At 46.9% G+C, this 17628-nt stretch overlaps 1 protein-coding gene across 1 annotated transcript in view; it reads left to right on the forward strand.

Annotated features, from left to right (window-relative positions):
* The window catches only part of ANAPC7 (anaphase promoting complex subunit 7), a 31460-nt gene extending 19538 nt beyond the window's left edge, over positions 1 to 11922 (forward strand). Inside the window, exons 9-11 of the mRNA XM_075898594.2 lie at positions 2109 to 2333; positions 3035 to 3185; positions 9764 to 11922. Coding sequence (XP_075754709.2) covers positions 2109 to 2333; positions 3035 to 3185; positions 9764 to 9953 — 566 coding nt within the window. The 3' untranslated portion in view covers positions 9954 to 11922. The remainder of the gene's footprint in view (positions 1 to 2108; positions 2334 to 3034; positions 3186 to 9763) is intronic.
* The last annotated feature ends 5706 nt before the right edge of the window (positions 11923 to 17628 follow it).

Genomic DNA, 17628 nt, shown 5'->3' on the forward strand with positions numbered 1-17628 from the left:
GAAGATAAGAAGTTCTTACTGAAATTGTACAAATCTCAGCTGCTTCAGGTACATACATTTTGGAGCAGGCAATCCTGTCTCCATACTAGAATTTGATGGACCTATATCTCTAGATATAAATGGATGGTTTAGAATTGTCCTGGATGAATAGCTGATGTTTATAATGAATCCATAAGGACCTCCGTCTTTTCTTCAAAAGAAGATGAAAATACCACAAGCTGAAAAATCTGACTGCAAACTGGTGAAATTTGAAAGCAGGATTAATTGAAGTGCAGATTTTTTAAAATCAGAACAGCTACCACGTGACTGAAAAATAAACATGGGGCCTCCAAATTGTACAATCTAGTAATTGTCAATAGAGGTTTTGGCTGTGGTAGGTTTAAAACTGGCAGGTTGTATACTACATTCTGGGCAATTTTTATGAAGCCATGCTTATCCTAAAACAAAATACAGGACTATGTAGCACTTTAAAGACTAACAAGCTACATAGTCCTATATTTTGTTTCAGCTACACCAGACTAACACGGCTACATTTCTATCACTATGCTTATCCTAGTTATCCCACATCTTCCTATAAGTTTGCCCTGAAGTGAGAGAAGTTGTGATAAGATGAGAGCCAGAAGCCTGTGTACTGAGATCAAAGCAAACAGTTGTCACAAACAAGCTTAGGTACAGGAATGCAACATATATACGATGCAGAGTATTTTGTACTAGAAGTATTGGCTTACAGAAAGTTTCTTTTCTCTTTGGCATTTCAGAGCGCCAACTATTTCTAAAATATTTATGGTTATTTACTAAAAAGGTAATCTGCAGAAGGGCTCTGTATAAATATGGGCTTATGTTCTATGATAGGAGTCAGAATCGTGGAGAAGATGGTGCTTGACCATGATGTAGTTATTTTTATTACTGTAGTGCGTAGGAGCCCTAGTTAAATACACTGACAGTTTACAGAGTTTCCCAACTTTTAATCTATTTTTCTGTAGTATTTATCTGTGTAGTCTCTAGTTATTGAGTGCAATGTAGATCACTGTTTCTGACCAAATCAATGGATACAATTCTTCAAATTCCTTTTCATTTCCTCAGAATGAGGGCATCTGTCTTATTCTCCTGGGTTCCATAGCCCTGAATTTTCCACTTCAGTTTGTGCTCAGGGTGGACACTGAGGCAGGATAATCTATCTTGTGGGTTCTCAGCTTCTATTAAAGTGGAGGCCACATGTCTGGTATTATTGTCCTGCAGTCTTATAATTGCCCATATTTGAAAGGGTGTGGACAGTCTCTTTGTTGTATTTAAGGAATAGGTGGAGGAAACAGTGAAATTACATATATGTTTTTAATACATATTGCTTGTGTGGTGTCTGATGCCTTTTCCAAATCCATCTGCTATCCTAGGGATATAGGATACTTACCATATAATCTCACTTACCTGGTCTTCTGGAAGACCCTGGACTAAACTTAGATGTGCATTCAGTTCCTGGCTCTGCCAAAGACTCTTTGTGTTAAGGATTGTGAACATGTACTTGTGTACACAGTTAACCAGTGAGCCTGGGCTCATCAGTTAATGTGCATGATTACATACAGCACTTTCCTCTCTTAACCCTGACCCCATGCTGCTGCCTCTGTATCCGAGACAGGAGCAAATGGGCGGGGGCAGGAGGGGGGGAGAAAGGCAGGAGTCAGCTTTCAAACTGGCTACACAGCTCTCACCAAGCTGACTGTTCCCTTCCCTCCACCTCGTGCTGCTGCTGCCTCCCACAGAAGTAGCAGTGCAGGATGCGGGGGCAGGCAGAAGGTTATAATTTCAGTAGTTATACATTTACAGTTACAATACACACATTTTAACACATCTCTACTCTGTGTAATCACAAATCAATCTGTGTGCCTCAGTTCCCCCACTGTAAATGGGGATAAGAGTATTTTCTTCCATGATTTGTTAGTGTTGTCTCTGTAGTTGGTAAGCTTTTGGGGCAAGGGACTGTACAGGGCTTGGCACAATAGGGATCAAAACTTGGTTGGGACCTGTGGGTGATACCATACTGTATATAATTGACTGAGAAATAAGTGTATATAAATATTAATGCACATTAACATCTTCCTTTTGGTCTTTAGGCCTCATTGATTGTTACCTGGCATCCAACAGTATCCGTGAAGCAATGGTCATGGCTAACAACGTGTACAAAACCCTGGGAGCAAATGCACAGACTCTTACTCTGTTAGCAACAGTCTGTCTTGAAGATCCAGTCACACAAGAGAAAGCAAAAACTTTATTAGATAAGGCACTGACACAGAGACCAGATTATATTAAAGCTGTGGTAAAAAAAGCAGAGCTTCTTAGTAAGTGGGTTTTTTTGTTTTGTTTTTTGGGGTTTTTTTTAGATGTGTCTTCCTGTCCAGTTTATTTGAATAGTTTTCTGATATGAAAGTGAGTATTCCACAAAGTAATATGAAATTCGCTACAGGAAATTTTTGCCCTTTGTGAATACTGGGAGACATGGCCCCTGGTCCCTGCAGTGAGCTCCTTGTGGCTCCTGAACTTGCTGCGGGTGCTGGGAACTGCCATCCTCCTGCTCCCCTGTGCCGGGGCAGGAGAGCCATGGTTATGCAGAACTGCAAGTGGCCATTCTATGATTCGCAAGGGCCTCCTGTTTACAAATTTACAGCCAAAGACCATTTGGTTTTGTGTAAAAGTAAAATTACAGAATGCCATAAGAGATTAATTGCTTTGATATTATGGAGATGATACTTGTAGGGACACCACACTGGTAACTTCTAACCCACAATTGGCACTAAAGTAATCCTTCAGATAAAAAAAATTATAATTTACTAATTATTTAAGAGATAATCATGTATGCAATAATTTGCTTTAAAATATACTAGATCAACAATTAAGTTTTCAGAAGATTTAATTATCACCAACTAGAGATAGTTTTAGCAATAAAGATGAGGATTATGAAGATGTTCTACATATTCCTCAAATTATTTTATAGAAGATCTATCTAAACTACTAGTAGAACTGTAGCTCTGTGTGTCAACAGGTAGAGAACAGAAATATGAAGATGGTATTGCTTTGTTGAGGAATGCACTGGCTAATCAGAGTGACTGTGTTCTGCATCGAATACTGGGTGACTTTCTTGTAGCTGTCAGTGAATATCAAGAAGCCATGGACCAGTACAGTATTGCTCTAAGGTAAACCTTGTAGATCCTTGAGTTTACTGTATGATTCCTAGAAACTAAGAATTTCATAGTTGCTGTAAGATGGCTTTATTGTAGCATATCTTCAGTCACTTCTGGGAGTTGGAGGAAGCTTGGTTGTATTTTTTTTGTCCCCTGCCCAATAGCACTCACATTGAGATCAACGTGTAGTCCACTGCACCATTAAACCAATAAGCTTTGAAGTTGTTCCCCCCAGCACCAGCTCCACGGTGCTGCCTCTCACCTCTTTTCCTCTGCACTGTTGCCTCTGATAGAGGCAGCAGCGTGAGTGTGGGGAAGGCTGCTGTGAAGCAGCCTCTTTCTGCAGTGAGCTCAGACCCCCATATACGGGCTACTGTATCAGAGGCAGCAGTGCAGGGCGACAGGCAGCCCGTGTGCGTGGAGAGCTGGTTTTTAAACTGGCTCCTTTTGCAGACCGGCTCCCGCCTGCCATCCCTTGCTGTTGCCTCTGATACAGGCAGGGGGTTCCCTTTTGAGTGAGGCTGAGAGCGTATAACTGATAAGATTTCATACAGTTACACAACTGTTCAGTTGCACTATAACATTCCTAGCCCATGCTATCTGTGACTTAAGGTTTATCTATAATTGAAGTGCTACGACTGTACTGCTGTAGCAGGAGTGTCTACACTGAAGCTTTACGTATGCTGTATGTCAGTCTACAGTGTGTACACATGGGATTAGCTCAGCTAAACTCCAGTCAGAGATGGGGATTTTTCATACCCCTTGTGGCCTAGTGGGGGTGCTGTCTGCTCTGTGACCCGGTGTCCCCCTGCGCTGTGATGGGAGATTCTCACTGACTCTCCCAAATGTGTATTAACCCAGACACCTAGGCTCAGCCTTCCAGGGAGGAGGACAAAGGAAGGAAGGCGGAGACCAGCACCTGGCTGGGGGGGCAGGGCTTGGAAGAGAGTTTTTTTAGTTTCTGTCTGGAATCATGGAGGAAGCAGCCTGAGCAAGAGGGCTGAGATTTAAGGGCCCAGCCTCCCCCATCTCAAGGATTACATCTGTGCTGTGCTGTATCCTGGAAAAGCAATAAACTCCCTCTATTCTACTGGCTGGTGGAACCGGTTCGTGCCACTAGGGGTGCAAGAGGCGGGGGAACCCCGACATGACATCACAGTGGTGTCAGTAGTGGGATGCACTGCACCCCGTGGATGGAGTTTCCAGCAGCGAGTGACAAGGCGCAGTTGAAGGAAAGGGCTTGGAGCCAGGAGTGCTGGAGACAGAGTGAAGCGGTTCCTGGGAATCGTGGGTGCTGTAGCACTAGACCGGTGAGTCCGCACCGAAGGGACCGGCGGGGAGATGACCTACGCCCGATCCTGAAGGCAGAGCTGGTGAGGCTTTACAGAAAGAGGGGCCTGCCTGTGGGAAAAGCAACCAAGGCCCAGCTGATTGCCTGGCTGGAAGAGAATGACTAGTCACTGGGCCGGGACCCTGTCCCCGTGGGGAGCAGCCAGACCCCCCCAGAAACGTCTCAGGCTCCAACAGGGGGCGGAGCACTGGAGCCCGCTGGAGAGAAGGGACGGCCTCCCAGGGAAGCCCTGAAAACCATTGTTCGTCCAGGGCAGGGGCCAGCCCAGCAGAGCTGCGGCGGCTGGAGATCCAGCTGCAGATGAAGGAATTGGAAGTCCAGCACCGTAGAGAGCAGCGACAGTATGAGCTGGCCATGGCAGAGCGGAAAAGCGGTAGGGCCCTGGCGGCACCGAGTGTGGACGGGCCCCAAGAGCCCAGGGCAGCCAGATGCTTGGAGAAGCTCGTGGTGGCCCAGTTGAAGAACGTGGGTGACAGACGAGTTCCTCAGCTCCTTTGAGAGGGCCTGTGAACTGCAACAGGTCCCCCTGGCTGACTGGCTGCAGGAGCTCATCCCCGCACTGAACCAGGAGGCTGTCAGGGTGCTCAATCAGCTGGAAGACCTACAGCCAGGTGATTACCAGCGGGTCAAGGAGGCCCTGCTGCCCTGTCCCCTGAGACATTCTGGGGGATGCAGAAGGAGCCACAGGAGACCTATGTGGATATGGCCTGCTGCCTGGTACAGTACTGCCGCAAGTGGGTGTCCGGGGTCAGAGCCCAGACCACAAAGGACCTGCTTAAGCTGATCATGATGGAGCAGTTCTATGAAGCATGCACACCCACCCTGAGGCTGTGGCTCAAGGACCAAAGTCCAGAGAACCCCCAGGAAGCTGGGAGGCTGGCAGACGAGTTCACAGAGAGCTGGTCCAGGTGTGAACAGGAGTCCCGGAGAGAAAGGGAATCGCGCAAAGACCGGATCTCGGCTGAGCGACGGAGAGAATCCTCTATGAGGCGAGCCCAAGAGACAAGGACCAGCCATCTGCGCCCCAGAGAACCAGCCAGGGCCCGGACAGAGCCGGCCCAAAGGGGCCCGCAGTACCTAACTTGCCATCACTGCAGGCAAAAAGGCCACAAGAGGGCTCAGTGCACCAGGCACCAAGACCTGGGATTTCCCAGGGTTAATTGGCTGGGGGAAGGGCAGGCTGCCCCAGAGTCTGGGGCTAGCAGGCAAACCTCAGCTCATAGTGGAAGGAATGATGCTCAGTGCCCCTGCCCTGGGAGGTCCGACCCTCGGGAGGCGGATTTCTCTGTGTACCAGGTGGGGGCAGGGCGGCCCCTGCTGAGCGAGTGCCTCGTGCCCCTGCAGGTGGATGGCAGGGAGGTGACGGGCTACTGGGACACGGGGGCGGAGGTGACGCTGGCCCAGCATGAGGTCATAGCCCCAGACCACATGGTACCTAACACTCAGCTGACCCTGAGGGGCATAGATGGGACCCTGTTTAAGGTGCCCGTAGCCCAGGTGCATCTGAAATGGTGGGCCAAGGAAGGCCCCAAGGAAGTGGGGGTGCACCAGCACTTGCCCAAGGTGGTGCTGATGGGGGGGTGACCTAGAGGAGTGGCCAGACGGACCCCACAGGACCCTGGTCACCACCCGTAGCCGAAGCCAGAGAGGGGCTGGCGACCCTGACCCAGGGGAGGGCCCCCTGCAGGGGGCTCAGGGTCCCATCCCAGTGGACACGGGGTCCAGCCAGGCTGGGACTCTGGACCTAGGCATAGGTGGGGAACAGGTCCCGATCCCTGCCCCGGCGGCTGAATTCCAGGCTGAGGTTCAGGCAGACCTCTCCTTGCAGAGGCTGAGGGACCAGGCTGGCCTCCATGCAGCTCAGCCTCTGGGGAGAGGTGGCCAGGAGAGATTCCTTTGGGAGCAGGGATTCCTGTTCCGGGAATGGCTTCCCCTCAGGAAGGTGAGGGCGTGGGGGGGTCCAGCAGCAGCTGGTAGTCCCCCAAAAGTATCACCACAAGGTGCTGTATTTGGCCCACAATGTCCCCGTGGCGGGCCACCGGGGGATCCAGCACACCTGGCTGAGGCTGGTTCAACACTTCTACTAGCCGGGGATATTTGCAGCTGTGCAGCAATATTGCCGGTCCTGTGACTCCTGCAAGAGGGGCGGGAAGGCCCAAGATGGGAGGAAAGCTGCTTGGGGGCCCCTACCCCTTATAGAGGAGCGGTTCCGGAAGGCAGCATTAGAGATAGTGGGGCCTGGCGGCCTGGCGACCCAGATGAGGAATAAATACATCCTGGTAGCCGTATCCACAGCTACCAACTGCCCCGAGGCCTTGGCTCTGCCGTCTATCGAGGCAGACATGGTGGCAGATGCACTGCTGGCCCTTTTCAGCAGGGTGTGGTTCCCGCAGGAGGTCCTCCCGGACCAGGGATCCAACTTCATGTTGGCCGCTCTGGTGCTTGTGGGAGAAGCACGGGGCCCGGCTTACCTGGGCCCCAGCGTTTGGCAAAGCGAGCTGGTGAGCAGGTTCCAGGGGACCCTGAAGCAGATGCTGGAGGTCTTTATGCTCCGGCACCTGCAGGACTGGGACATGTACCTGCCCCATCTGCTGTCTGCACACGGGGAGGCACCCTGAGGTTCTGCCAGGCTCTCCCAGACTGAGCTGGGGTGCAGAAGGGGGAAGGACCCCCTGGGCTTGCTGAGAGAGTTACGGGAGGGGAAGACCTCCCTGGATGGAGCATTGGGGGTGGAAGACGTCCTGGCTTTCTGGGAAAGGCTCATGGGCCCGGCCAGAGAGACCCGGGCCAGAGATCAAGGGCAGTGGAAGGGCTGGCACGGCCACCAAAAACAGGCCCCTGCCAGTCCCCTTGGAGCTGTGCATCAACTGGACAGGGGAGAGCTGGCTCCTGCAGGGCATCACTGCAGCCAGCCCAAGCCAAGGGGAGCGCCAATGTCACCGCAGCGGCTTTCCCGGCAGGGGACCCGAACTTTTCCAGGTCACAGAGCGATCCTGCTCAGTTTGCTCTTGGAGGAGGGACAGCTGTGGGGGTGCTGTAGTGGGGGTGCTGTCTGCTCTGTGACCCGGGGTCCCCCTGCGCTGTGATGGGAGATTCTCACTGTCTCTCCCAAATGTGTATTAACCCAAACACCCAGGCTCAGCCTCCCAGGGAGGGGGACAAAGGAAGGAAGGCGGAGACCAGCACCTGGCTGGGGGGGGAGGGGGGGGGGCGGGCAGGGCTTGGAAGAGAGTTTTTTAGTTTCTGTCTAGAATCATGGAGGAAGCAGCCTGAGCAAGGGGCTGGGATTTAAGGGCCCAGCCTCCCCCATCTCAAGGGGGGCTGAGGCATCATAGGCCTAGCCCTGTAACCGGATTACATCTATGCTGTGCTGTATCCTGGAAAAGCAATAAACTCCCTTTATTCTACTGGCTGCTGGAGTCTGTTCATGCCACTACGGGGTGCAGGAGGCGGGGGAACCCCGACGCAACGTCACACCCCTCAAGGATGTAGTTAAATTGACCTGATTTTCAAACATAAACCATGCCTTACTCTTGGTTTTATACACTGCATTTCCCAATTCAGAGCCTCAGGGACAAATATTTACGATTTTAAACTTGTGTCAATATTAAAGACTTTGCCAGGCAGTTACTAGACCAGTAAAAAAGATTAGGACATGGATTTTTAAAAAAATAATTCTTGAACTATTACCGTAATGTAGCGAATATAACCCATGGGTTATATTTGTTTTTACAAACCCCGCCCCCGCCTCAGGGTATATTCGGGTGCGGGGTATATAGGGTTTTTTTCACTCATTAGCGGGTATTTTTAACTCACGGGAGGCTGGTGGTTCCTGCGGCTGTGCAGGAATGGGGCGGTGAGTGCTCCTTCGCCCGGAGGATGGTAGTTCCTGCTCTACCGCCCCTTCCTGCAACTGTGGAGGAACCAGGGGGATAAGCACTCCCCCACCCAGAGGCTGGCGGCTCCCCCTTCACCCACACCGTAAATTAGCGAATATACCCCCGGCACAGAAGAGTCTTGTATACCCCGCAGGTTATATTTGTGCGCGGGGTATACAAGGTTTTTTTTTTTTTTTTACTGAAATAGAAAAAAACGCAGTGTATATTTGGGTGTAGGTTATATTTGGGTGTAGGTTATATTTGGGTGCGGGGTATATCCACTAAATTACAGTACATACTCTATCAAACACCTTGAGCTCCACCCTCAGGCTACCAGGTGCCATATAAATGTAAGGGATTAACTAAGTTCAAACAGAAAGGTTTTGCTTTTTAACTGAATCAACATTTCTTCTTACGATAAACTCAGATATAAAAGAATTATTTCAAACTTGGGTAAAATTTAGAAACTTTCCGAATAAGATGGAATATAGTCTAATGAACAAATCTTATGTTCTGTGCATTTTTTAAAGTGAAAAACTGATCTTGAATGCAACACCTGGTTATATCCATAGTAAAGTGTAAGGTCATGTGGACTCAGGGCTAGACCAAGCCATTCTGGCGCCTCGAGCAGACAGTCTAATTGTGCCCTGGTAGGGATGGTGCATGTGCGGCCCCGCCCCCGCACCAGCATGTGGGGGAGTGTGCATGCGTGTCCCTGCCCCCATGCCGGTGCATGGGGGAGGGCGCGCAGAGCTGGCAGTGGCAGAATGCATGTGCCCGGCCCAGCTACTGGCGCGCAGCCCAGGGCAGGTTGAGCCTGGCCGTGCAGAGCCCTGCAGCTGCAGGGGGAAGGGCACTGCTGGCCAGTGCTGCGGGGGTTAACACGGCCCCTGCCCCAGGCAGCCGCTGCAGGGTGGATGCTGGGAGCTGCTGCAACCCGGGAGCCAGGCACATGGTGCCTTATGAAAGCTATAAGGGGCGCTATGCCATGGGTTGGCACCCTGGGCAGCTGCCTGGCTAGTCCATGCCTCAATCCGGCCCTGTGTGGACTGTCTAGTTTTGCCAGGCTGAAGAGCAGGGTTTTTTTAGTGCTAGCTGCCTCTGATGCTTTAGTTAATGCTGCTTGGAAGAATTGTGTAAGCATCATTGCATGGGGGAGGGGGTTTCACAGTGTTCCTGCACTTCCTATTTTTGCCAAATGGTATAACGTCAGTCTGAGGTAAAGTTACAACATCTTTGCTGAGTTCAAATATCGGTAGCAGTAAACAGGAAGTGGAGGGAGCAAGCAAGTGGGAAATGTTTTGTTTAGACATATTTACAATGGGTTACTCTTAAGATGATAAATGTTTTTCCTTCTCCAGTTTGGATCCCAACGATCAGAAGTCTTTAGAAGGAATGCAGAAAATGGAAAAGGAGGAGAGTCCAACAGATGCAACCCAGGAGGAGGATGTGGATGACATGGAGGGAAGTGGAGAAGAAGGGGATTTGGAAGGGAGTGATAGCGAAGCAGCACAGTGGGCAGATCAAGAGCAATGGTTTGGCATGCAATGAAGGCTTTACTCAAACTGATATGGGTTTCAGTTTTTAAACGTGCCATGAGGTCCATAGTTCTCTAAAGGAAAAATATCAGCGCAACTTTTGTACTAATGCACTGGATTTCTTTATAAAACAAATGACTCTGAAACAATTTAATAGTTTTCCATTACAGTTATGTTCATGTTAGTGATGCTTCCTATTTATCAATTATTAGAATGAGCCTGAACCATGTTGGAAATTATTTGTAAAAGTGGTTCAATCTTTACTCGCTGAAGCTAGAATCTTGAGTATAAAGCATTTTAAATAATATACGTACTACTAGTGACTAAAATGTCAAAATTGTGTTTGCAACTAAGTATTCTTGATCCTTAGCTATAAAATGTAAATATAAGAGTTTTTTATTCCATTGTGAAAGCCATTATTCTTTTGTCTGGGCTCATGCATGAATTCTTGTGAAAGCTTGAAGGAGTCATTCATATGTATTTGAAGGGAGTTATTTTTCTACTTCAGCCAATTAACCTGTGTTTTGTGTAAGAGATTGCACTAGCGCTAATAGTGGAGTTTGTATTTCAGGCATCTCTGACTTGTAGGATGCTTTGTAACTAATCAATTTGTAGTATTCTTTGCTCATGAATGTTAGAATTATTGTAATTTCTCCAATCCATACAAAGCCCTTTAATCATTTAAAACCTGTATGTGAACATTTATTTCTAAATGGAATTCAATTTTATTTAGGTAAGTTACTAAAAGGCCCACCGCAGCAATTACACAAAGGCACTTCACATCCTATGCGTCGCATTGTCAGTTAAAGAAATTAACTTCTCCCATGCATCACTAATAGAAATTTTAAATTAGAATGGCTGTGTCTGTCTTGGCTTTCTTTATATGTTACATTTAAAATTTAGCTTTAGTTATTGCTACCTTATGCTATCTTCTCCTGAAATGGTGGAAGTTTTCACAGCAGCATCTCTTGTTGAAAGTAAATCTTTTACTCAGACCAGAAAACCAAACAAAATTGTATCAATAACACTGAGATTTTTGCAAAAGAACTATCCTTGACGTAGTGTTTTGCTCTTGATTTACTTGCTTTGTGCTAAAACATATGTCTTTAACTCTTTCTAATCGTGCTATAGTTCTCACTGTCTTTAGTCTATGGTCCTGCATGGCCTTGTAATTCTTCCTGTGGCTGCTCAAGTCAGTTGTACTCTTCAGTGCTGTCATAGCAGTTTAAGCAGAAGTAAACAGTTTTTTGTACTGGCACTTCTTTGTGCCCTAGAGCGAATACTTGATACAGACAAAAGAAAACAAGCTTTTCACTCACTAATGTTGCATAGCAGATATAAAAGTAAAATACATTAAATCCTTTCATTCCCAAAAGCAATGGGTATGAACTATAAAAGTACATAATAAAGTTGGGAGAGACACTTAGTCCTATAACACACATTATAGCCTGTTTTGGGATGTTTACCATATCATTGCATTACTGAATCTGGATAGCTTCTTCCTGTTTGTAGATGGATAGCTACCTGTAATAAATATTTTCTTCTTTCCAATCTTTTAGTGATGCTTGAGAGTGGGGGAAACCACTAACTTTTCTCTAGTGTCAATTGAATTGTACTAAAGTAATTGAAAACTAAGCAAGCAGGTAGCCTGCCTTATTGCCCTTTTTATTGAGAAGGGGTTTCATTTGAGAATTTTGTTGATTTCACTAAATAGTGTGCAATTTAAGTGGGTTACGTTTAAACTAAAATCATATTTAAGTAGTGCTCTCTGAGATTGTGATCTGTACCCTTCCTGGCGCTAGTCTACTTCATGAAGAATTCAGAGATTTGTCATTCAGCAGTGAATGGTGAGTAGAGTTCAACTCCTGCATGCTATTAATTTGTTACAGAAGGAAACTGTAAATACATTCAAGTAAAAACCCAGTTATTTCTTTTGCAGACTGTCCATTTTTTCCTTTCTCTGCAATAAACCTCAAATTCTATTCTGTTTCTGAAAGTTAACCTACGTAAGCTGATGCAAGCCTTCTAATTGTATGTCAGATCTTGGTTATGAAGATCATAAGGGAGTGTTTAATAATTGTAACCTGAAGTAAAGCAAAAAGGCTTTTGTGTGTTCTAAAAGCTGAGAGAATGTGGGAGTGTATGGTGTATGTTTTAAATTGGCAGTTGTTCAGCTGAGGGTTTTTACATCAAATGACTCATTCAGATGTCCCTGATTGGAGCTGCTCTTACATCATTCAGCTGCGTTAGCACCATGCATTGCAACACTTTCCCCTAAAGCAAGGTTTACGTGGCACAAGAAACCTGAAGTCGGAGCCCAGTCATAGAATGGTTCAGAGTATTTCCAGGTGGGAAAGTGTGAACATGTCTGTTAATTTTGTCACTTTAGATCAGTGATTCTTGACATGTGGCCCAGGGCTGCATGTGGTCCAGTTAACACACAGCTCCAGCCCAGCTGACTATTAAAGGCCAGCCCAGTGCCAAGGTCCTGGGATCCCAGGTTCCTGCCTGCCTAGAGCAGAGGGGTCCAGGCTGCCCTGTTGTCCAGAGTACTAGGACTGGGTGGTCCAGGCAGCCACTTGGAACTGGAAGCTCTAGGGGCCAGGGCAGCCAGCCTGCCCCACAAGATCTTGGACAGTTGCACAATGGGGGACCATAATGTGCAGCTGACCTGCCCCACATGGTTGGAGGTCCCAGGGCAATTGGCCCATGGCAGCTGGGGAGGCTGGCCTGCAACACAGTGGGGGGCCAGGGTTGGGACCAGGTTGCTGCTGCTTTACCAGCTGCCTTGTGTGGCCTAGGTAACATGTGAGCGGCATATGCAGCCCACAGTGTATCTATACATTTTAGAAATGGACATCTGACAGTCTGTCTGAGACTATTTGTTCAGAGCTAGGACCACCAAATTTGTTATGCAGCTTTCTCTTCTAACTTAAAGCAAGTTGCGGTTTGGTTGTGCCAAGAAAACGGGAAGTGCTGGGCATGGGCCTGTTTTCCATAACAAAGAAAAAGGAGGGGACAGGGAGAGGAAGGATGTGAAAGGGAAGGGCACAGAAAGGAGGAGCACAATACTGAGAGTGGCCACTGGGGGCAGCAAATGCAGGGAAGGGCTATATGCAGAGTGGCCACTGGGGACAACCGCACCACCACCAAGAAAGTGGCCAGAAGGGCTGGGACTCTGCCATCTTTCCTGCTACCAGACCAGGTAAGTAGCCCCCCACCACAAACCCTTCCTCCCCACCTCTTGGCCATAGCTCCGGAAGGGGGAGGGAGAAAAGCTCCTGCTGGCCAGAGGGGAGATGGAAGGTCCCTGCCTGCTGAGAGGGCTGTGGGAGAAAGGAAGGCCTCTGGCAGCTGGGGGGAGGGGGAAAATCCCCACTAGATGGGACCACCTGCCCATAGCCCCTCTTCACTCCCCAACCCTTACACTTGCACCCCCATGCCTTCAGACTCTAGCTCCCCCCCCCCAGGCATATATACACAAGGCCCTGCCCTACTCCTGCACCCCCACACTGTCAGCTGCCTGCCCTGAAGGATCCAGGTAACATCAAGTAAGTCTTCTAGTGTGTAATAAGTTGGCCTATTTCCTTAGACCCTAATAGTATCATAAAACAGCTCCTGCTGGATGGTTGTTTCACTGCAGTGATAGAAAGCATTCGATTATATGTTGGGATGGGTAAATTGCATTGCAGTGTTGCTCATTTCCAAGTAAGATCTTGGCATCCATGTGCAAGCAAATTGTTATTGGGTAAGACTTATGTTAAGATTGTCTCTTATAAGAATGGAGGTCACACTTCAAGAGGAATTTCCTGCTATGAGAAGTTTCCTTGTAGATTTTCTGTATGGGAAACTGGAAAACTTAATTTAGATCCTGTTTTACTGTAGGATATAAAACAAGGTCAGCATCCAAGAACAGGGGTGGGCAATAGTGTAAATGGTTAACCGATGAACCTGGACTTACTGGTTAACCATCATGGTTACAGGTAATTCTCCCCCTCCTCCTCTACCTCCTGCAATTCCCACCATGTAAATGTGTAAACAATGACAATTTCAGTGGTTGCAAGATTACTTTAACTGGCTTAATAAACTCATTTTAACATCTGGAGTGGGCAGTAAAAAAGTGGTGGCCTGGCAGACTGCTGGTGCTATATTTACCTGCACAGGTATCAGGCCATTACAGCTCTTGCTCATGCATTGCCGTTCGTGGCCAAGGGAGCGGCAGGAAGCGGCACAGAGCAGGCTATTGCTTCCCACTGGTGACAAATGGTCATCTGTGGCCAAGATCTGCAATCACATGATACCTGCAGAGGAGCTAGTAAACAGAGAGCTGGGGACCTACCCTGGCAGACGGGGTCTGGCCAGTATTTGCTCTCCCTTATCCAAGAATATGGCTTCTATGTGGTTGTTGGTTTTTTTGAGAGCTGTGTTCATTATCTAAAACAGAAACCTCAGCCAGATTCTGTGGTAATCCATTCATCTATCAATGCATGAAATAATGCTAGAGCTGAATTGACCATATGTATATGATTTGCCTAGTGAATGTACCATGAATGAATATGGAATATTTTAATGTTTGTCTCAATTCTGAGAACATTAGTGGACTATTAAAAACTCTTCATTAATAGTCTAATTTTAGAAGGTGAGCGGTTTTAATCTTGTGCTCCTGAAATCTGATTTGTTCCTAGTTTAGAGAACATGGCTAATCCAATTAGCCCATTAGCTGTCCTCGTTCTGTACCGTAATCCTTTGGGGGTGCACACTAGAAAAAATAATGAAACCCCAAACTTAAACTAAAACTGTGTCAAGAGCATGATATAAACTCCCTGAAGTGATACAGTTCTTAGGTGAGGTTGGAATGTCATAGCTACCCAACTGTGTTTTTGCAATACAAATAGCATCTTTCAGATGGCCTGCAGTTCCTAGTCTTCGGTAAAGGGCAAGGACAAAATCCACATCCAACGGTAAATTCCTTGCTGTTAGACTTTCAGTTACAAACTTCCTTAACATCAGCTTTTGCGATGGTGAAAGGGCCCTGCCATTGTGTGAGGAGATCAACGTTCCTTTAGCCATAGAGTGCCTCCTTACAGTCATGTAAGCATTACAAGTCTATTTTTCCAGCACCTCAAGGCAATTTGTGTTGGAGTCAGGCAGTCCTGGAGCTAACAAATAGCAAATCCTGCGGCAAGTTACTTAACATCTTGCCAAATGTCCCTGTCTGTGAAATGGGGATAGTGCTAATTTCTCTGACTCAGAGGGATGAGGGAATTTTTAGCAAAGATTATACAATAAGGAAATCATAAGGTGCTGTCAGTACTATTTACCCAATTAAAGTGTCAAATTCTTTCTACCTTTCCTTTGCTGTCGTTCAAGATTATGGAGAGATCTGTGTAATTGGTAGCTTTCTACTTATTAATCAGCTTCCTCCACAGGCTTGTTTCACATAGTGATGGTTACAGCCTTCCTTTTCAGGACTCTCTGGAGTGGACAGTTAAATCATCTGAGTGGCAGCAGTGATACTTGTTACACAGAAAACCCTAGATGTGGCCTCAAAGGGAATCCTATCTGCTCTTTGCATTGCCCTTCTGTGTATAATGAGAACAATTTAATTTCTTTGCCTAAACCTAAATTGCAGCAGTTTAATTCAAACCTGTTGGCGGCAAACCCCAGTGTGGACACTTATCCAGGTCTATATCTGAATTTATAAATTTACCAACACAAGTTAAACAGCTATATGCCAAGTTTAAATCAAAGAGAATGGAAATGTTTTCACTAGGTTCATACTCCTTAGTTAGATTGGAATAACTCCACAGATCAGGCCTAATCTTGCTTAGTGCAGATCTAGGTAATGCAGCACCAAAACACCATGAGATGCAGGCGAATTGGGCAAATTGCAGTTAGTGATGTGTAAAATGGGAGATTATGAATGCGGTTTGGCTATTGACAGAAGGGAGAGGGGGATGATTGATACGCCTCAAACTCCTAGAGGAAGCCCACTGCAAAAAGCATGGGAAATATTCAAGTTGGAAAAGAGGGACAGTTTGTAAAACCATTTGAAATTTGTAGAATTATTTTTGGCTATGCTAGTCCATATCATTCCCCTTATTGTTAACATACCAGGTGGCAATAAAATATGGAAACTGGGTGCTCTGTGCAGATGATCTTGTTGACCCTTGCATATCTAACGCTAGCCCTAACCCTAATGCATTTGTGCTCTCTGAGGAATGAATGTTGGCAGTTTCAGTGCGGTGAGCCACTGACAGCTGTTTGCATTGTGAAATCCTCTATTAAAACTGCTCCTCAGCTTTGTTAGTAAGCTCATGAGAGATTGAGAATTGAAAGGGTTTTGAGAACCAGCTTCCTCCCCTTCCTCCCTCCGCCCCAACCTCATCTTAGTCTCTCTAGGTTGTGCTTTCAAGAGGAATGCCAGTAGGAGCTTGCTCTGCTGCTGTATCTGATCTGTGGTACTGAAAGACTGTTACACAAACCAGTCCTTTCACTGGCTGTAATCTTTGTAAATAGAGAGAAGTTGATTTAATGTCCCCTGGATCAGATGTTCTGGAGGCTGTTTTGCTCACAGAATGTGAGAGGTTTGTTTGGTCAGTGTGCGGCACAAAGGGAAGCAATGACCTTGTGTTTCAGACTCAGCCTTAAAACTGTCTTGAACTATTCCAGCTTGCCAGCTGTGTGTTCCAGGACCCCATGTGCATTAGAATGTGCCTAACGTGGGGGCAAGGGGAAGGAGGGAATAGGCAGAGAGAAAAATAGCCTGTCTTGAGACAAGGACTTGATCTCAATCTTAAAATAGAGCCAAAGAACAAAAAGTCCTATTTACATCAAAGCTGGTTTGACCAGGAAGTAGCAGCAGGATGCTGCTTTGCTCACTGGGGCTTAGAAACTTGGAATGCTCCCAGCTGGGAAGAGTTTAACAGTTGGCAGAAGTGAGAGACTTCTGTTGGTAGCTGATGCAAGAACTTTATGCTGCCTGTGTCAACCCAAGGCCCTCTTCCCATTCTGGATTGAGGTATAGTCAGCAATTGCCATGCTGGATTGAGGTATAGCAGCAGTTGCCATGCTGCTTGTGAAAATGTCACCTTTTCATTTCAGCTCTTCATCTGAATGATTTTTTCCCCTCCTTGTGTTATAATGTAGGTAGAGAGGTTCCCTTGAGACACTGGATTGGTTGAGGGGGTAAAGCTGATAACTTGGGAGCAAGATGGATCCCAGCATGTGCCTGTAAATGTTAGAAAATCTCCTCCTTGTGCCGGTGCATGGTAAGATGCTGCCAGTGTAGCCCCAGCCAGAGATTAGGCAGCTTTGCAAACTTGTATCAGAAAACTGGTAAGAAATTACTCCTCAGACTTTGTCAACTTACGATTTTTAACAGAGTCCTTTGTCAATGTATTGTCTGATGAGTAGGGGGGTAACTAGAGATGTTAAATTTAGATGAATTAACTAATTGCATAGTTGATGGGATTTCCTCCAACTATTCAATTGGTCTATAAAGGCACCTCTGCCTTTGAACTGTAGCAAGAGTACTGCTAGACCTTTGAAATGTACAAGAGCCTTATTAGGGTTCTTGTACATTTCAAAAGCAGAATCACAGCAGAAGCTGCGCAGCAGAGACTGCTTCAGTCCCCACAGGAACCGTTTCTGCTGTTCCTCTACCTCTCCTGTCCCCCTCCCCAAAG

Source organism: Pelodiscus sinensis, chromosome Z (genome assembly GCF_052426305.1).
Source record: "Pelodiscus sinensis isolate ZL-2025 chromosome Z, ASM5242630v1, whole genome shotgun sequence".
NCBI lineage: Eukaryota > Metazoa > Chordata > Testudines > Trionychidae > Pelodiscus > Pelodiscus sinensis.